The 21,579-nt window shown below is 37.4% G+C and overlaps 2 protein-coding genes and 1 long non-coding RNA gene across 3 annotated transcripts in view; 2 read left to right on the top strand and 1 right to left on the bottom strand.

Moving 5' to 3' along the window:
* LOC101882685 (uncharacterized) overlaps positions 1–21,579 on the top strand; it is a 396,146-nt gene that overhangs the window by 47,167 nt on the left and 327,400 nt on the right. The window lies entirely within an intron of this gene.
* Positions 13,481–14,521, bottom strand: spink2.1 (serine peptidase inhibitor, Kazal type 2, tandem duplicate 1). The gene is made up of 4 exons (NM_001198751.1): positions 14,246–14,521; positions 14,051–14,091; positions 13,853–13,962; positions 13,481–13,764 (listed from the first exon to the last, which is right to left on the bottom strand). The coding sequence occupies exons 1-4, from the start codon at positions 14,280–14,282 to the stop codon at positions 13,719–13,721; spliced, it is 234 nt and encodes a 77-aa protein (NP_001185680.1). The 5' UTR covers positions 14,283–14,521; the 3' UTR covers positions 13,481–13,718.
* Positions 14,821–21,579, top strand: part of uvssa (UV-stimulated scaffold protein A) — an 84,749-nt gene continuing 77,990 nt past the window's right edge. The window contains exons 1-2 of the mRNA NM_001346152.1: positions 14,821–14,951; positions 15,514–15,623. Of these exons, the coding sequence (NP_001333081.1) occupies positions 15,514–15,623 (110 nt within the window). The 5' untranslated portion in view covers positions 14,821–14,951. The remainder of the gene's footprint in view (positions 14,952–15,513; positions 15,624–21,579) is intronic.

Below are 21,579 nucleotides of genomic sequence, written 5' to 3'. Positions count from 1 at the left end.
TGTAAAGTTATTTTTATTTTGATGGATTTTTCTCATTACTGAAATGCCTTACACAATTTACCAAAAAAAAAAAAAATATATATAAACTAATATATTTTCAAAATAATGTGACAAACCTGAAAGAACATAAATAGATTCTACAAATGCATTGATTTTTATTTAATGGCCCATTTCCACTGAGTGGTATGGTACGGTACGGTTCAGTAGCGTACCGTACAACTTATTCAGCACCCTTTCGAAAGGGTACCAAACACGAGAAAGGTGGAGCTACACGCACAGCTGCGCGCTAATTGGTTACAAAGATACATTACAAGCTCGTGTGGAGCTAGCCAGAATAAAAACCAAGGAATGGCTATGTTTTAAATACTCACCCGAGACATTACACCAAAATACTATATGCATATAATAACAAGCCATGGATGACCCAAGCTCAAACAAACCTTGTCGTTGTCTTGATGTACAGACACAAAGAAAGAAAGAACTAAAGTTGCCGTGTCCTGACATGTTTTACAAGGCTGTCTAAAAGTGCGAGTGGTGAAGTGTCTTCGTCATCTGATCCTATTAGAAAGAAAAGGACAAACGCGAGAGTGAAATCACAAACAAACAAAGGAGAAGCCCACCAAAACACAGGAGCAAATTGTTTTAGCAACCTGAATCATCAACAAGCTGCCATGTTTATCGTCGCCATTTGGACTATTATGTACTCGGAATGACAGAGTTACTCTCTAAAAAAGTTTACATGCGCTGGTGAAGATTACAGACACAGATGAGGTTTGCACTGACTGTGGGCTATGTTGTTTTGGAACCGAAACCCAGGAAAGATTCAAACCCAGGAAAAATATTAAAAGGTCGCACAGATTAGTCTCTTTTCAGTTTAAGGAGCAGACAGGAGACATGAGTAAATACAAAAGTTTATTTACAATTCTTTAAAAAGGTTCACACTAAAATAGGTCCTGATGACCAGCCAGCTATGAAGGGCTTACTAACATAAGGCACTGAAAGTGGTTAACATTCAACCCACACACAGAAAATACTCAATATCATACTCTCCAAATCAATGTTCCCAAATAGAGCCATTCACTCACAGGACTGGGGCTACCCACAGGAGTGATCACCCGTGACAAAGTTATACGCCATACACTTTCACCACAACACACTCCTGTCACACACCCTGATGCATCAGAAGAGTCCCACAACACACACTGGCACAGCAGCACCACCACCAAAAAGGTTCCTTCACCTGTGGGCCCACAGCTCCTGCAAGAAACAGAAAGAAAATAATACCAAGAGCCACCAATGGGAAAAGGGCTTCTCTCAACCAGGTTAAATTTTACACAAAGCACAGACACAAAAGTCAGTCATTCAGAACTCAATACAGAGTAATAATGAGGGTCTTTTGAAATGGATTAATGAACTAGACAGTCACAGGAAAGGAAGATTCACAGAATACCCTTTGGTGCATTTGAACATGGACAAAAGTTTATCACATTGATTACAGATTGTTCAATGTTGACGGCCCCGTATCTGCGAACGCAACTGAACCTTCTATTTTCTTTCAAATACAATAAAAAGAGGTTTTGACAGAGTTCAGTCAGTACTCAGACACTAGCATCACCTAGAAGATAGCATTAAATGCTTCTGGATTGTAGCATAAATGTTCTTTAACAGCAGCGACAAATGTGGGCACATTTATGATCTGAACGAGAAGGAGAGTCCTATAACAAACAAACACACATCCACACACTGTTACAAATAATTGCATTGGATAACACTCCTACTTACAATCACATGCAAACACTTACCAACCATGAATGAGGTGCTCTTATATCAAATTCACCGGTTGATATAAAAAGTCTTCAACCACACAAACTGACAGTGGGGCAGTCAGTCATCCAATCAGTCAAAACACTGATGGAAACACACATACACCAGGCAGGCTGGAATGCAACACAGGGTCAGCATTAACCCCCAGCCACTAAACAATTAGCAAACCGCTAAGCTAACTGCACCTTACCTGGAAGCCATAGCCCTAGCCATCACTCTCACTCACACACACACACACACACACACACACACACACACAGGGGCGTACTCTGCACTGATTGGTCATTGCAGACGTCAATCACCATCACTTACCTCATGCACCCTGTAACACGTGCATGACTGTCTGGGGAAAATCAAACCTAAAACCAACTTTACCGAGTTGATGTAGCTGTCTTTCAAAGATTTTAGTACTAACAAGTTGTTAACGTCACAAGACCTAATACAGTATAGGCCTACTATACGACTTCATCACAAGGCCTACCGCACTTATGCTGCAGTTTCTCTGCCCACCGAGGAAGCCTGTGTCTCCTGCTGCGGGACGGAAGTTTAACGTTTGGTTCTCCTGTGTCCCCTGTTCCTCTTGCTGTACCAATGCAGCAGCTGCTTCACGTAAAAGCTGACTAACAGATTTTGCCATTTTACTTCTGTTATACTGTATTTATACTAGTAACTCACGCTGTCCCATCCATCAAAACAGTGCTTCTGCCCTCAGGCTCTGTGTGTGAAAGCACTCGACGTCACTTGAATACACCCCTCCCACTGATTAGCATAGGCTTTGCATACAGCTTGAAGTTAAAAATGAAATCGACAATGAAAACTGAAATGAAAAAAAAAAGTGTCAATAAAAGGAATGCTTAAATTTACATTTTAATTTGAATTGTGTCACTATTATAGCGTGAACATTAATAACACGCTTTTTAAAAATGGTGTTTGCATTTTATTTTTCAGTTAGGCTTTTTATTTTAATATTGGCAGTCTTGACCTGGAATTGCAGTGAAAATTAAATGTTAAATTGGCAACTTTATTTTAATTATCAATTTGACAGGGACGATGTGTTGTCAAAGAGAAAATAAAAATTAAATAATTTCATTTCGTTTTCAATTTTGGCAGATATTTTGCGAACAATGTTTTAAAATGAAATTGTTAATCTGATTTTTATTTTCAATTTTTATTTGATTTATTTAAAATTGGCAGGATTTACCTTCCATAGTACTTTACCAGTCAGTGAAAACGGGCCATAATAAATGGATTAAAGTGCACCTATGGTGAAAATCAACTTTTGTAAGCTGTTTGGACAGAACTGTCTGTATAGTGTGTCCACTGTCATATGTAAGTGATAGAAATCCCAGAGATATTGAGGCTCACCCAAATGATACATACAAGTGCGGTTTTCTCTGCCCATCGAATTAATTGCCTGGGAAATGTTTCTATAATAACATGTATACACGTCCACAGAAGATTGTCTTTGCAAATAAACTGGGATTCAAATATTTGCTCCATCTCTCTTTGATTTTTATAAGTTTTATAGTTTTAAAACTTTTTTAAAAACAGCATGTTTGTAATAAAGAGTAAAATCACTGTGTATTTCTTAACCGCTATAATCACCAGGGCCTCATAGTGTCAGTAAATGTTAATGTGTGTGTCGCGAACGGTATTTTTGTAAAGCTACGTTCACACTGTGAGGCTTAGGGCTCTATTTTGACGGTCCATGCGCAAAGCGCAAAACGCAGGGAGCAAATGCTTTCGGGGCGTGTCAGGACGCGTTTTTGCTAATTTAAGGACGGGAAATCTGCCTTGCGCTTCGGCGCATGGTCTAAAAGGGTTGAGTTTATTTTCTTAATGAGTTGTAGGTGTGTATTAAGAATAAACCAATTAGAGTCTCATCTCCCATTCCCTTTAAGAGTCAGCTGCGTCACGCCAAGAGCGCATTCGCTATTTACAGGGCGCAAAGTAAGTCTAAGGGCTCTATTTTGATGGTCCATGCGCAGAGCGCAAAACGCAGGGCGCAAGCTTTCAGGGCGTGTCAGGACGCGTCTTTGCTAATTTAAGGACGGGAAATCTGCCTTGCGCCGCGGCGCATGTTCTAAAAGGGTTGAGTTTATTTTCTTAATGAGTTATAGGTGTGTTTTGAGAATAAACCAATTAGAATCTTATTTCCCATTACCTTTAAGACCCAGCTGCGTCGCGCCAAGAGCGCATTCGCCATTTACAGGATGCAAAATAAGTCTAAGTGGAAAAAATGAGCATTTTACAAGCAAACCGTTAACAGTTTTTTAACAGAAAACTGTTAAACAGAGCATCTACTGCGTGAGAATGAGAGATAATGGATCACTTTCACTTTCGCTCTTGGATAGGGAAACCTTTACGCACAGACATCAATTAGTCTATAAATAAATACTTTTGTTTGTTAAGCGCAAATATTAGTTTCAAAACTATTTCTAAATTCAGTTCTAATTTCCAGCAAACGAATAAATGAATAATAATAGCAAAATGTGCTCTAAAACCTGAGTTATATCCTAAAACACATGCTGTGCCCCATATGGTCTAAAACCTGACAGGTGGGCAAATCTAAGCTTGTTTTTAATAAAACAAATATAAATATGGATATAATAAATAATGCTGCTAATAATATTAACATTATACAAGAGCAAATTGTTATGAATGAACTGAAAAAGCCTCCCGAGATGAAGAAGACATAAAAGCAGTGGTTTTTCATATTTCTGTAGGCTAGAAAATAATATGTTTTGTAATATTTTAATCCTTTATATTTATATTCTATATCCATTCTTATTATATACTATATATATCCTTAATATTTACATTTTTTCATATGTAAAGATATTTGCCTATTGCTCTCTTGTGCATATTAAGCAGTGCGTAAGCGAGGCACAACTTTGCACCAGAGTTTACACCGGGTTAGGTTTGGTCTGATGAAAAATCTATTATAGATTCTCAAAATAGCAACGCGCCACCGGTCCGCCTCAGAACGCCTTCCTTTTTAGACCAGAACGCCTATGAACGCAAAAATTAGCGCTAATGCATTTGCTATTTAAAGAGCGTAGCGCAACGCCTCAAAATGACTCTTGTGCCAAGCTGAAACTACCAAAAGACTACTGCTCCACGCCTTGCGCCACACTGCGCCGGGTGTATGATAGGGCCCTAAGTGGAAAAAATAAGCATTTCACAAGCAAACAGTTTACAGTTAAAAGTTTTTTTAACAGAAAACTGTTAAACAGAGCATCTACTGCGTGAGAATGAGAGATAATGGATCACTTTCACTTTCGCTCTTGGATAGGGAAACCTTTACACACAGACATCAATTAGTCTATAAATAAATACTTTTGTTTCTTAAGCGCAAATATTTGTTTCAAAACTATTTCTAAATTCAGTTCAAATTGCCAGCAAACGAATAAATGAATAATAATAGCAAAATGTGCTCAAAAACCTGAGTTATATCCTAAAACACATGCTTTGCCCCATATGGTCTAAAACCTGACAGGTGGGCAAATCTAAGCTTGTTTTTTAATAAAACAAATATATATATATATGGATATAATAAACATTACTGCTAATAATAATAACATTATACAAAAGCAAATTGTTATGAATGAACTGAAAAAGCCTCCCGAGATGAAGAAGACATAAAAGCAGTGGTTTTTCATATTTGTAGGCTAGAAAATAATATGTTTTGTAAAATTTTAATCCTTTATATTTTCCTTTATATCCTATATCTATTCTTATAATATCCTATATATATCCTTAATATAAAAATTTTTTCTTATGTAAAGATATTTGCCTATTGCTCTCTTGTGCGTATTAAGCAGTGTGTAAGCGAGGAATAACTCTGCGCCGGAGTTTAGATCGGGTTAGTTTTGGTCTAATGAAAAATCTATTATAGTTTCTCAAAATAGCAACGCGCCAGCGGTCCGCCTCAGAACGCCTTCCTTTTTAGACCAGAACGCCTATGGACGCAAAAATGAGCGCTAATGCATTTGCTATTTAAGCAGCGTAGCGCAACGCCTCAAAACGACTCTTGCGCCAAGCTTAAACTACCAAAAGACTACTACGCCACGCCTTGGACCACACTGCGCTGGGTGTATGATAGGGCCCATTATGTTTAACAGACCAAGAACATTTTCACAGTGTTTCATATAATAGTTTTTATTCTGGAGAAAGTCTTATTCATTTTACTTTGCAGTTTATATAACAAATGTATTAATATTATTTGCCCCCTTTGTGGAAAACTGGTTTATTATGTTAACCAATCATATTGTACCTGTTTGGTGCAACCCACCCCATGGGGGTCAAAGGGGTTAACCCGGAAAGGCAATGAGAGAGTTCATAGGAAGTGCGTTGTTCATGTGTGTCTGTTTAATAAAAGTAATCTGTGAAACGAATGAAGAGTTTCCTCTCATGACATGGTGTCAGAATCGTACGTTATACCCACGAGCAAGCTCGCACAGTTTAGGAACTGACAATGTCTCAACCCACCAGAAGCCTTTGATTTCGCTCAGCCTGCAACCTGGCCCGCGTAGATCCAGCGGTTCTCCTGGTTCCGCATCGTGACGAAACTGAACAAGGAAGACGGTGAAGTACAAGTTAACTTTCTGTTGTATATGTAATGGGCAGGGATGCCGAACAATATTCGAATCCTTCACATCTGCCGAAGCTTCAGACGCAAATAATTACAAGACTGTAGTCGTCAAATTCGATGAATACTTTGTGCCAAGGAGGAATGTTATTCATGAGAGAGCCTGTTTTTATCAGTGCACACAGAGATCGGGAGAGACTGTTGAAGCTTTTGTCAGGTGTCTTTATACACTGGCTAAATACTGTTGTCATAGGGATTGCAGATCGTGACATTTCTCAGAAGTTACAAATGGAACCCAAACTAACGTTGGATAAAGCGGTCCAGATCGCCAGGCAGTCGGAGCTTATAAAGACGCAAAATGCGAGCGGTGGAGTAGCCGCTAATGTGAGCGCTGTACAACACGGACAATATAAAAGCTCAAAGCATTTTTCGGGGCCACCGAAAAAGGAAAAAGGTGGAGAGAGAAAACAGATTGTGGACTGCACACGTTGTAATCACACACACAATGACAATAATTGCCCTGCACGAAACAATAGGTGTAGGAGATGCAATAAGCTGGGACATTTTGCAATTGCATGTAAAACTAAAAATGTTAGCGACGCAGTGGCGGAGTGGATAGCACGTTCGCTCACAGCAAGAAGGTCGCTGGGTCACTGGTTCGAGCCTCGGCTCAGTTGGCGTTTCTGTGTGGAGTTTCCATGTTCTCCCTGCGTTCGTGTGGGTTTCCTCCAGGTGCTCTGGTTTCCCCCACAGTGCAAAGACTTGCGGTACAGGTGAATTGAGTAGGCTTAATTGTCCATAGTGTACGAGTGTGTGTGTGGATGTCTCCCAGAGATGGGTTGTGGCTGGAAGGGCATCTGCTGCGTAAAAACTTGCTGGATAAGTTGGCAGTTCATTCTGCTGTGGTGACCCCGGATTAATAAAGGGACTAAGCCGACAAGAATGAATGAATGAATGAATGAACTAAAAATGTCAAAGAGATTGTAATGTGTGATAGTGAAACTGACAATTCATTTTTCCTGGGCTCTGTAATGAATGAGTCAGCTGCAGAAGACAGGTGGTGTGCCTATCTGCGTATTCAAGGAGCCGACATCAGCATCATGTCACGCTCAGTGTTTGAAAGTTTACGAGAGTGCCCCCCGCTGGTTAAAACAAGTATAAATGTTAGAAGCCCAGGGGGAAAAGTGAATTGCATGGGGAAATTTCTAGCAAACACTGAAAGAAAAGGGAAAATTTTTGAATTTTGGGTTTTTGTAATTGATGGGCCATGTGCCAACAATTTGCTAGCACTGCCTGTAAGATGGATCTAGTACAGAGAGTGGATAAAATTACAAATCACAGTGATGTCTATGGAGACATTGGCTTGCTTAATTGTGAACCAGTAATAATTGAGTTAAAGTCAGATGTTACTCCCTATAGTCTGTCCACCCCTCGAAGAATTCCCTTTCCTCTATTGCCTAAAATGGAAAAAGAGCTCGAACGGATGCAGTCCTAGTGGATAATTTTGAATGGTGTGCCCCAATGGTGCCCGTAGTGAAAAAGAATGGTTCAGTTAGGATTTGTGTAGACCTGAAACGGCTCAATCAGGCTGTAAATCGTTAGTGTTACATTCTCCCAACGTTGGAGGATATAGCCCCCACGCTCTCAGATGCATGTGTCTTTTCCACACTCCTAAGGCAAATTTTAGGAATGATCAATTATTTAGGCAAATTTGTGCCAGGGCTTTCAACAGTGCTGCAACCAGTTACAGCTCTGCTGAAGAAAGATGCAGTCTGGATTTGGTCCGAGGTCCAGGAGCAGGCTCTGAGTAAAGTTAAAACCATGTTGGCCACAGCTACTACTCTGGCATATTATGACCCTGAGAAACCCACAATGGTTACTGCTGATGCGAGCAGTTTTGATGCAAGTTCATGGTAACGTGACACGAGCAGTCGCATTCTGCTCTAGAACTTTGACTGAAGCAGAGCGCAGGTACTCACAAATTGAAAAGGAGTGCTTGGCAGGAGTGTGGGCCTGCAAGCGATTGCTCGTTACCTTCAAAAATTGGAAGAATTTTGCCTGCAGACAGATCATAAACCGCTAGTTCCACTAATCAATTTGTATGATATTGATCATGCTCTGTTAAGATGTCAGTGTTTGCTAATGCGACTAATGCACTTCAATGCAAAGGCAGTCCATTTTCCAGGTAAATGTTTGGTGGTGGCGGACACGCTTGCTCGGAAACCTTTGAGTGAACACTTCCACTCAGAGATGGAAGATAAGGTGAAGGCATATGTTAAAGCGGTTGTTGCATCTAAAGAGGTGTCACAATCCAAGCTCGATTCCATTAGGAAGGCTACAGAGTTAGATGCAGATCTCCAGGCAGTGATAGGTTTTCTCATCATGGGTTGGCTGAAGCACATACCCTTCCCCTTGAGTCATTATCATACAGCCAGGGCTTCATTGTCTTTTGCCAATGGGTTAGTCTTGTATGAGGACAGAATAGTCATTCCTGTGTCGATGAGGGAGGAAGTGTTAAGCCTAATTAATGAAGGACATCAAGGGCTCGCAAAGTGTCGTCAGAGGGCAAAGATGTCAGTTTGTTGGCCAGGACTTGGCAATGACATCAACAGGATTGTTTTAGGGTGCACATTTTGTAGGGCTCATAAACCCACACAAATAAAAGAACCCCTGATCACTACACCCCTGCCTACTAGTCCCTGGTGTAAGATTGCTGCAGAGTTATGCAGGTTAAATGGGAAAACTTACTTAGTAGTTGTAGACTACCACTCACGTGACATTGAAATAGCTCACCTGCAAACACCATCCAGCTTCAATGTTATCAGCAGACTGAAGTGCATGTTTGTGAGATGGGGTATTCCCAGAGAGCTTGTATCTGACAATGGCCCACAGTTTGCCTCAGCTGAATTTAGACAGTTTTGTACAGATTATGATTTCCATCATACAACTTTAAGTCCTCATTTTCCCCAAGCCAATGGGGCTGCAGAGAGAGCAGTTCAAACTGCAAAACGGATTCTCTGCCAACCTGATCCTCACCTGGCATTAATGTGTTACCGTGCGACTCCGGTCGTTGCAACTGGACTTAGCCCTGCACATTTAATGACTGGACGGCAGATTAGAACCAAACTGCCAATGCTTGAGGAAAAATATCAACCTCAACCCAATGATCTTAAAGCAGTGGAGAAGAAGGATAAAGCAACAAACCAAACTTGTCTTTAAATTGCACTTTTGGTTGAATACTATTCTTTCCCTAATTTAGTTAATTTAATTTAAGACTTAGTCCTTTATTTACCAGGGGTCGCCAACTATTCCAGCATATGTTTCACACAGCTGATGCCTTTTTAGCCATAACCCAGTACTGGGAAACACTTATACACTCTCACAGTTACACACACTCATACACTACTACTGTTACACCCCATCTAGGGGTAAGGAATACATAAAAGGGAAGACCACACACACATAACACTGCTTAAAAAAATATGGAGACTTCATTTGCATAATGATTTTTCAAACAAAATTTATCCTCCAACTTCAAGAGCTGACTAGGGGCCTGTTTCAGTAAGGAGTTTACTGAAACCAACCAGGAGTTTAAACTTGAACTCTGAGTTGACATACTGAAAGATTAAAAAGCAATCGGGTGCTCTCTGTTTACGCAACGTTAGCTCTGTTAGCGTGGTAATCTAGACAATAGACTGTTGACAGAGTAACGTTAACGTTCGTTTATGAAGGTTAAAACGATGCTTGTGCAGTTGTGTCGAATAGTATGCACTTATGGGAGTTATATGGTACGTCTACATTACTGTCTTTTGCAGACAGCAAGATATATGCTATAGGCTAGTTAACCTTAGCATAGCTTCCCGTCACTTTTATTAACTTAAAACTCCTCAAATACATTTGGGCACCCAGAAAAAGAGTGAAAAAGAGTGAGACTGCTGCTGAGCCATTTCTTGGTCCTCCACCAGTCAAAAAAAAAAACAAAAAAAAAAACTTTATGTTCTTTGTGGAAGAATTTTACAGTCAGTGGTGCTGCAGATAAAACAAACTGATACTGTATAATGTTTACAAATGTGAAATCAGCAGAGGCAGAGATATTAAACATCTGTCAACATCTTCTATCCATAATCATTCATTCATTTCTTTTCGGCTAAATCCCTTTATCAATCTGGGGTTGCCACAGTGGAATGAACCACCAATTTATCCAGCATATGTTTTACGCAGTGGCTGCCCTTCCAGCTGCTACCCAGCACTGGGAAACATCCATACACTCTCTTTCACACACATACAATAGGGACAATTTAGCTTACCCAATTCACCTGTATTGCATGTGTTTGGACTGTGGGGGAAACCGGAGCACCCGGAGGAAACCCACACCAACATGGGGAGAACCCAGTCGGGGCTCGAACCAACAACATTCTTGCTGTGAGGCGACAGTGCTACTCACTGTGCCACCGCGCAACCTTCTATGTAATGTATTATCACATGCACTAAAAGCATCCTCTCCTGATACTGTCTGTGAACCCCCCACAAGCATCAATCCCCTCAATCAGCACAGCTATGTTCTGCTAAATCCTCCACAAGCACCAAACCATCAACACAGCCACATTCTGCCCCAGCAAGTCAGTTTAAAACATAAAAAAAACAACAACAACTTTGTGTCTGTTTTGTGGCAGGCAGATGACAATAGCAGGGCTGTATCTTTTAGTATTATATAGAATACTTTTGTTCTGCCTGATCTCCCAGGCAGGGTTTTATTTAGGCAGGGTTTATTTAGCTAATTTTAGTGTTTGGAATTCTGTGCATTGGAAAGAAGTTCTTTCAGAAGAAGAACAGTTTTTTGAAGTATTATTTGTTTTTATTCTGTCTATTCAGTGTCCTTCAACAAGACCGGTGGTGGTGGGGTTCATAATATTCACAATGGTATTTTATTAGTTGTTGATTTAACCATGGATGAGAAAATGGCTTCTATGTTATTTTCTTTTCAATGACATTTCTTGTCACATGTTCAAAAACAACAACCAATATTGCATGTCTATAATTTATATAATGGGTATAATTAAACAATACTTTCACTATAACTTAAATTAGAAGTGTCATAGAAAAAATATATATTTTTGCGCCATTTTGAATTTTACTCGAATACAAATACAAATACTTTTCCCCCCTCAACAAATACAGATACAAATACCGGCTGCTCCGCACATCCCTAATATATATATATATATATATATATATATATATATATATATATATATATATATATATATATATATATGAAATTTATGGCAATATTATAGGGCCTATTGAACCATACTATAACGAGTATTTAAATTTTGTAGATGCTATTGTATAACAAGTAGAAAAATATAACATAATACTTAAAAAATATGTTCAAAAACAATATAATATTTACTATAAATTACTATAAGCTAATATTTTGTGGTCAGTTGTTTGCGATAAAAAAAAAAAAAAACACAAATGCCATCTCTGTCATTTGCTGACATTTGCCCTCCTCTTACTGCCGGTACCTATCTAATTTACATTGCAGGCAAGGTGAGGACCATCTCAAACGAACCCAATATGACAGTTGAGATCTTATAGCAGGGGTGTCAAACTCTGGAGGGCGCATCCCTGCAGTTTATTTCAGCTTATTTTCAACCCTGCTCCTATAGACTTACCTGTAGGTTTCAAACAAACCTAAAGGACAATTAATTTGATCAGGTAGCCTATGTTTAATTAGGGTTAAAGCGAAACCCTCCAGAAACTGAGTTTGACACCTGTGTCTTATAGTGTATCATGGCTTGTGCAGTCTGACATGCTACAATCATTCAGGATTAATAAAAATGCCACGTTGTGAGTCGGCCTTAATGTCTTCCTGCATTGAGCAAGTGTATTTCTAAGCATTTAAATAAAAAAAGAGAAACTTGTGAAAAGACATTAATTAGTCAAATAGCTGAAGCTCTGCAGCCATCTAGTGGTTAAAGTTATATATTCATTCATTCATTTTCTTGTCAGTTTAGTCTCTTTTTTTAAACTGATGTCACCACAGCAGAATGAACCGCCAATTTATCCAGCATATGTTTTTACCCAGCGGATGCCATTCTGACTTTGGGGCGAATCGGTGGTGCAGTGGGTAGCACAATCGCCTCACAGCAAGGTCGCTGGATCGAGCCTAGGCTGGGTCAGTTGTCATTTCTGTATGGAGTTTGCATATTCTCCCCATGCTTGCGTGGGTTTCCGGTTTTCTCCACAAGTCCAAAGACATGCAGTATAGGTGAATTGGGTAAGCTAAGTTGTCCATAGTGTATGTTTGTGAATGGGTGTGTATGGATGTTTCCCAGAGATGGGTTGCAGCTGATAGGGCATCTGCTGCGTAAAAAAATATTCCACTCTGCTGTGGCAACCCCAGATTAATAAAGGGACTAAGCTCAAAAAAAAAAATCAATGAATGAATCTTTACATATAACATCCAAATGATTTTCGATAGAATGGGAAAAAATCTATAATTTTGACTCATACAATGTATTTTTGGCTATTGCCACAAATAAACATAAGCAACTGAAAACTGGTTTTGTGGTCCAGGGCATTTTATTATTATTTATTTTTAAATGGACACTTAATTTTTTATTGTAAAAATATGTACAGAAAATTTAAAATTGAGAATACACTGTGTGGACAGCCAAATTGACTATGGTCATTTTTTTCAACTTGCTTTTCTTCATCATATCTTGCTCTGCTCAGAGATATTAAACCACTATAAAAGAAAATGACTGGTCCAGAAAATAATTAATATCATGTTTGACAAATATAAATCTGGATTATTGACAATGTAGTCTATTTTAAGAGTATCATGATGTTTTTTTGTTTTGTTTTTTTTGGAGTTGAAAAACACTTTTCAGAATTAAATTGTTATTCATGTCTAAATCAGTACCATAGCTTCTTTAGTAATTTTAGATTCACATAAAAGCATTTTCTGTCACGTGACTGATTTCATCCCTTTAACAAAACTTTCCTTGGTCTGAGAGAGTGAAGGCTTTACATACACCGTTTACCTCTGATTATATTCCTATTTTTATCAATAGTCCAACAGGTAGGAGCCATCAAAAGGTGCTACAATCATGGAGAAGGGAAAAACTGGAAAAAAAAATCCCACACATAGACTTGTATCAAAGTTTTATTTAAAGATTAGAATATATAAAAAATATAGAACAAAATCTTCATTCTAAAACTAAAAAAAAAATTAAAAAGCAACACGTGGTTCCAGCCTTCATGTCACAGTCCAAATAAAACGAGTGGATCTGGCTCAGCATGTATCCATTTTGGAGATTAATAGGTTGACATTTGTCTCACTGCAACAAAATGGTCAGATTAAAAAGATCATTTAAACAAGTGGATGAGGACTAAAAATATCAAACTTAAGTTAGGCCTACTACTTACAAAATTTCCATACACAGCATGCACTCATTGGAGTATGTTAATCCATCTGTGCCACACACAGGGCTATAATCCCGTTGACATATAGGCAAGGAGTATTGAGAGCAGTTTGGCTGTAAATAAAAAAAGCACACAAAAACACATTAAATAGATAAAGTTAGATCAATAAAAGCACATGCAGGGCTATATTGCTCAACTTACTACTATCGAGCCATCAGGGATAGCAGCCGCTCTTACCAAGGCTGTTCAGGGAAGTGAAAAACAATTATTAAAGTGTTTCTTGCTCAATTAAAGGACTTTCTTGTAATGACTAAACATAAAAACAACTTTATATTTTTACAACATACTAGAAACATTAAACTGATATTCAAAGTCAAAATAAGTTTAAAAACTCACCTGCAAAACAAAGTACAAGAACAAACCGTGCTAGCATAGTTGTTTGTTTACAGCGACGTGATGATAATGTAATTAATCACTCGCAGGTGCAGTGTGTTCCTTTTATCGCACTTTATTCCCACCCACGGACCGTCCACAAACATGCAAAGTGCGTCACTCGAATTCTACTAGGCCAAAGGCTTGTAATTGAATATTCATTTATGTGCTGCACGAGAAGAAATGATACTTTACCGATTGGCTGACAACCAGTCATATGTGCGTGGGCGGTTGTCAGCCTGGCGAATGAAAAAAAAGGTAGCTAATGAATATTGATCATGTTACGTTCCAACGCTCACTAATCAACGTCAGCAGCGTGTAATCGTGAGCTTGTCAGAATTGCAACATACGTACAACATAAAAGTTAATTCAACCGATCTGTAAAGAGAACAGTGGTAAATACGCACAGATTCATCGAACATAAAGTTGTAATAACGATTGTGTTTCGGTTGAAGTTAACGTTGTACATTTTTTGCAGACTTTTACACTAGCGACTCTTATTTTGAAAATTACTGATTCTCCACTAGATTTCCTTATTGTTTCTTTGTTTACATTCACTATTGGGTCACACTAAAGGCGATGAGTGGTCTTCATTACAATAGGAAAACATATTTTTTGTATTCTTGCAGTGATTAATAAAACATTTTCGTTACAACAAGTGGACAAGGAGGTACGTGTTGTGTCATATTCAAAGACAAATAAATCTTAGACAGTCAAAACAGATGTAAGTTAGTCAGTCAGTCAGCAGAAAGAATAACGCTATCTATCTATCTATCTATCTATCTATCTATCTATCTATCTATCTATCTATCTATCTATCTATCTATCTATCTATCTATCTATCTATGTTGAACAAATTTATTTGATGTGGAGGTGGTAAGTTACATACTTGAAACAAACACATGTAACGTTTGCATTTTCTTCTAATCTTATCAAGTAAAACAGTATCTTATTTAAAGAGACTAACATTATAATGTAATTAATTACATGACCAGTGCTTAAGCCTAATTTGAGGGTCTGAGAGTATGACAGCCAGCCTGACTTTTGTCAAAGTTGTATGTAAAAATTTGATGGAGGTGACCACCTTGTAATTATCTATACAGGAAAAAAAACCTGTAAAACTGAGAATTCCAAATCTTTTTTAGTAATAAATTTGTTTGCCCATAATTTTATTTTTTACGTATAGTTATATTATGTATAAAATGTATATTCTGTTTTATTCCTATATCAAGATGGACCAAACAATGCGAGATAAGCTATCTCAACTGGTTGAGGAATTAACTACCTCTGGAGAACCACAGCTAAATCAAGACAAAATGAAAGAAGTGAAGAAAATTTGCAGGTATGTTTGGGAGTTTTTTTGGGGGGGGGGGGGGGGGGAGATAAAATTGTTGCTTTGTTCATTTATCAGATAAAATGAATATGTGACAGAGTCATGTCACAATTCATCAAAGTATGTGCCAATGTTCTGAAAAATTCAACTTTATCTTGGCTGATATTGCAACATTTTGCCCCACCGTGGGTTCCACATTAGTTAAAAAGCCTTTATGTGGCATCAATCTTGAAGTGAAGTAAAAACATGATTCAGTGATGTTCTTTTAGTTGTCATGAAGCACACACACTGAAACATTGAAGGAGAAAAGATAATAATGAGTCCTGCTATGTAAAAACAATAGAAACATCAATCAAATAACACATTTATATTAGAGTAAGGGTGTAGCCCCAGTGTCTTGGCTAAATTTCCTTCATCGGCCCTTAACCATTATGGCCTCCCAGTCATCCCCATCCATCGAATTAGCTGTATCACTGTCTCTCCACTTTACCTATAGCTGTTGTGCGGTGAGCGTACTGGCGCCGTTGTCCTGTGGTGGTGGTGAGTGGAGAGACCCACCGTCATGATTGTGAAGCGCTTTGGGTGTATAGCCATACACAATAAATGCACTATATAAAAAAGAATATATATAGAGGGTGACACAGTGGTGCTGTAGGTAGTGCTGTCGCCTCACAGCAAGAAGGTTGCTGGTTCGAGCCTCGGCTGGGTCAGTTGGCCCATGTTAGTGTATGATTGTGTATGGATGTATCCTAGAGTTGGGTTACAGCTGGAAGGGCATCCGCTGCGTAAAACATATGCTGGATAAGTTGGCGGTTCATTCCGCTAAGGTGACCCCAGACTAATAAAGGGACTAAGCCGAAAATGAATGAATGAATATATATATATATATATATATATATATATAGAATATACATTACTTACTTATTCTTGTGCTCCTAATAAGTATAATGTTAAACCATTATTTTATTAAAAGGCTAATAATAATGTAAATGTAATGTAATTAAAAAGATGACTAGTGCTTGAAAGTCACTTCTGTTGGTAGTCATGATTGTGGCCACCTCATAATTCTTCATGCAGGAAAACCCTGCACACACAAACAGCCATGACATTATCAGTAGATAAAATTCACAATAACTGGCCTTGTCCAATGTTTTTTATTATTGCTGTATGTTTATCAAATGTATGAAGCTTATCACAGGGATATCTTAAGCTTATCAGGTTTTATGATTTGTCAAATGATTAGGGGTGTAATGTAAACAGAAGTCATTTTTCGTTACGTACCTTGGCTTTGGGTTTTTTTATACGAGTTTGGTTCAACAAGAATAATCAACAAATCCCAAGTGCTTGCTTTTTTCTGTTTCTTTCAAACAGGCAGAAGTGTTTTTGTTACAATCAGCTACAGTACTAACTGGGCATTCCACATTTCCTTCGGAGTTTCATGTAATTTCAGGTGTTTCATTTGTAATTTGTCAATTTCAACTGCAGTTTGACACCTTCACTTTCATTCAGGAACATTTTCATCCATGGCCCCAAGATATTAGATGCGAGTATGAACTGCTGAAAGAGTGTTATTTTAGTGGAATTTGATACCACACGTTGTAGGGGGGAAAAATATCTGCATTTCGTGATGCAGGTGGCTGTGGTCCTTCACTGACTGGGTAGGTGCAGAGAATAGTGACAAAGATCTCTGTGTGTGTGTAGACTATCCTGTTGCAAATTACAGCGAAAATCCTACACGACGGTAATAGTTTGAGTAAGGTGTTTACATGTCTGTACTGCACTTTAATAATGCAACTAAAATCGGCATACTCCATATGTCTTAATTTGATTTCTGTTTAGTTAGATTATGACATTAGTCAGATTAAATTAATCAAAAATCGCTGTTTACATGGAAGACTCTTAATCCTAGTATTGTCTTAATAATATTAAAATCGAATTATGGGTGTCCATGTAAAATCTCATTGACTATGTTTACATGGATATCAGTAATCAAATTATTTGTCTTAATCTGAATAAGACTATATGATCAAGGTGTTTACATGAGTTGCGTTTTAAATGTTTCTTTCCTGATCCCATTTTACATGTTATGTTGATTAACGAAATTGTGTCACAACGCTATACAACGTTTTCTTTGGATTTTCATGTAATTTCGTATGTTTCTTTCTTTTTTTTTTTTTGGACTTTAACTGCAGTTTGACCTCCTATTCAGGAGCATTTCATTCATGCCCCTGTGACAAACTGAGATATTGGATCAGAAAATGAAGTAAGGACTGGGTGGAAGAGTGTTGTTTTTATGCAATTTGATACCACATATCGAATGGAAAGAAAAAAATCTCCACATTTTGCAATGCGGGTGTCCTTTACTAACTCGGTAGGTGCAGAAAATAGTGTCAAACAGCCATGTGTGTATGGAATATAAGTCACAAAATGCGGTGAAAAGTCCTACATGATGGTAATAGTTTGGTTAAAGAGTTTACATGTCCATACTGCACTTCAAGAATCCGATTACAATAGGAAGACTCCAGGTATTTAATTCGATTTCTGTTTAGTTTGATTATGACTTTATTCGGATTAAGGTCATCGAAAATCGCTGTTTACCTGGTAGACTTTTAATCGTAATAAAATCAGAGTATTGATATCCATGTAAATGTAACATGCTTAATAAACACTGGTTAGACTAACAGTGTTGATCATCAAAGCTCCTGCCGGCTCTTCTTACAGTCTGTTTAGCAAATAGCGATCTCATTGTCCAGTCACAGGATGAGGAACTGGCCTTGCCTAATGCTTTTATCAGCATTGTCATTTTATCAAAGTCATAAAGCTTATCAAAGTTCATATCATAATTTGTCAAATTACATTGACACAGTGTTTCCACATTATTATGGAAGTGTCATAGCAGTAGGAATTTTGTAATATTCTGCTCAAGAAAGTCATGAACTTTGAGTCTTGTACAACTGCATTTTTGGCCTATATTCAGCAGGGTTAATTGTGGTTTTAAATTATTTATTTTATTATTATTTTATTTTGATTATTGTCTTTATATGTTAATTTCAATGTATTATATTTTCTACTTACAGTGTTAGAGAATTATTTGAAAAATAGAAATGAACACTTAAGCAGATCAGTAAATTTCTCCAAATTCACATCAGAGTCCAAAAACATGCATTAGTTTTGCTTTTCTTTTGCATGTCCTGATGACACACTACGTTATTTTGAACTTTCACTTTTAATTGAAATATGCTTTTCAATGCCATTTTCATTTCCAAGGCTGATAAATGACAAACTTTTTATAGGCCAATTTACACTGCACTGCTGAATGGGAACAAACTTGTTTGTTGGGTCAGTGTGTTACCCCTGCAACTGTTGCCGATGGTCAGAGTTTGCTTTCACGTGACTGAACATGTTCAAGCTACATTTTGTTGGATAGTGGAATGTTTAAGCAGTGTGCAATGATGTCTGATCAGGGCAAGACAGACTTCACATTGTTTTTATTTCTGAGTTGACAGAGACTATTACCTGAATGTCATAATAGATTCATTAAACAACTACATACCCTTTTGAGTATTAAGTAAACTTAATATTAAATGAAGTATTACTTTAGAGCAATAAAAATGTGTGAAAAATTAAGCAGTGTGCATTTGAGACCTTTAATTTAGTATTTATGAACCATGTAAAATGCACTAGTTTAACTGGCTTTTAAATGAGTCAACCATCTGTAGAAATGTGGGGTGAAAAATTGGATTTTTAATATTTCTGTAAGTATTACATTAATATGTCATAAATGAGCTGTAAAAAATTTATAATAACAACTACTACAACAACAATAATAAACATTCTAGACCAGTGGTCACCAAACTCGTTCCTGGAGGGCCGGTGTCCGGCAGATTTTCGCTCCAACCCTAATCAAACACACCTGAACAAGCTAATCAAGCTCTTACTAGGTACACTTGAAACACCCAGCCAGGTGTGTTGAGGCAAGTTGGAGCTAAACCCTGCAGGGACACCGGCCCTCCAGGACCGAGATTGGTGACCCCTGTTCTAGACCATCGTAACACAATTCAGCACTTGTAATCTTTGTTTTATCATATTGTTGCAGCCCCAATTCGAAGGCAAACTGCTTCTTGCAGCTGCATATTATTGTGGTGGTTCATGACCTGATTACATTAAACCCACTGTTTGAGGTGAGAGGCATATTTTTCATAAGTCATTTTGGGTGCTGTTTATGTGCCCTGGGTGCCTCACGTTTTTGCAGGAGCACTGAATGCCTGCAGTTCAAAGTCTGTGTGAATTCAAAATTTTGAATGTTTTTTTATCAACAGTAAATCCTCCTTTTATTCAAATTCACATTTCATTTCTGAAGTGTGTGGTCAAAAAACTGAGTTACTGTATATCCAAACACACGTCCTATACTTATGCCCCATATAGTCATGCATACATCTCCAAAACCTTACAGGTGGACAAATCTAAACTAAACTTTATTTAAACAAATATAAATATGCAGATAATAATTAATACTCATAATAATAACAATAACATTATACAAATACAAATTGTCATGAATAAACTGAAAAAGCCCCCCAGGATGAGACATGGAAGTAGTGGTTTTTATATTTATGTAGAAAATAATCATTTTTGTATCATTTTAATCCTTTAATTTTTTTCATATGTTAAGATATTTGTGTAATGCTATACATCCTGTGTGTATTAAGCAATGTGTAACCATTTGAATCCACATGGCACGTAACTAATGCACTCTGTGCTGGCCTTTAGACCTGCTTTCAGTTGGTCAAATATTTCAGTTCTTCAAAATAGCAATGCATCAACAATGCGCCTTAACACACCTCTATTTTAGACCAACACGCCCATGAGTCCACAAAATCGCACAAATGGATTTGCTATGCAAACAACATGGTGCAAAAGCATAAAAATTAGGGTTGCGCTGGTCTGAAATAGCAACAAATTGCGCCAAACACGTCTTGCACCTTATATGATGTAGGGTGTATGATACGGCCCATAACGTTAGTTCACCAAAAACTGAAAATTTGCTTTTAAACCACTTGCTCTCAGTCCATCCAAGATGTACAGTAGGTGACACATGAAGATCTTTAGCTGAAACTGTTGTATTTGCTGATTTTTATATATATATATATATATATATATATATATATATATATATATATATATATATATATATATATATATATAAATAAGGTTAACAGCTATACCATTACTTTGAGAGTGCAAAAAACATAAGCTGAAGAACCCTAAAGGTGTGTTACTTGTCATTTCATTCTTTATTTTTATATTTAAACAGTTCCACACAATTTATTCATGGTGTCTCAACACAAATCGATTAAGTTAACCTAACACTTTCAACAAATTAATGTGGATTGAACATAAAAATTATGTTGTCCCAATGAAATCTCAAGAATTGTGTTCTTCCAGCTTATTTTAAGTTTAAACAAGCTAAAAAAAAATTTTTTTTTTAAAATTTAATAAAAACATTTTTTTTTGAGTGTACAAATTACAGGTGACAAAACAAAAACAAAAAACAATTTTGTATTTAACAAAACAATGAATTCAGATATTATTTCTTTAGATTTGACATTTCTGAATACAACTGTGAAATTTGCAAGTGGAACTTCTTCTTACACCAACTTCCAGTGAATTTGATTAAACTAATAAAAACAATCAATAATGTTGTCACCATGAACTAAATTCTGTAAAGTGTAGCAGATTTGCACAAAAAACTTGGAATTGTTTGTATTGATTGACAAAGACTGTCTGAGGTCTCTTTTGCTGTGTTCAAACCATTTTGCCCTATTTTAACCTATTAGGATAAAATGAACACTAATGCAAACATTTTTCATTCCTGACACTTGCTTTCCTTTATCATATCTTGCTCAGAGATATTAAACCACTGTAAAAGAAGATGATTAGTCCAATCAGTGTTAAAGATTTTGGG

This window comes from Danio rerio, chromosome 14 (assembly GCF_049306965.1).
Source record: "Danio rerio strain Tuebingen ecotype United States chromosome 14, GRCz12tu, whole genome shotgun sequence".
Classification (NCBI taxonomy): domain Eukaryota; kingdom Metazoa; phylum Chordata; class Actinopteri; order Cypriniformes; family Danionidae; genus Danio; species Danio rerio.
Note: the sequence above shows the minus strand (reverse complement) of the source record. Positions and strands in the feature narration are given on the sequence as shown.

What these genes read in the sequence shown, in the direction of transcription:
- spink2.1 (NM_001198751.1), bottom strand. Translation starts at nt 14,282, where the DNA reads ATGCTAGCACGGTTTGTTCTTGTACTTTGTTTTGCAG. An exon ending in TCTTGTACTTTGTTTTGCAG is followed by an intron (nt 14,092 to 14,245) that starts GTGAGTTTTTAA and finishes TTCCCTGAACAG; the next exon opens with CCTTGGTAAGAGCGGCTGCT. An exon ending in TCCCTGATGGCTCGATAGTA is followed by an intron (nt 13,963 to 14,050) that starts GTAAGTTGAGCA and finishes TTTTATTTACAG; the next exon opens with CCAAACTGCTCTCAATACTC.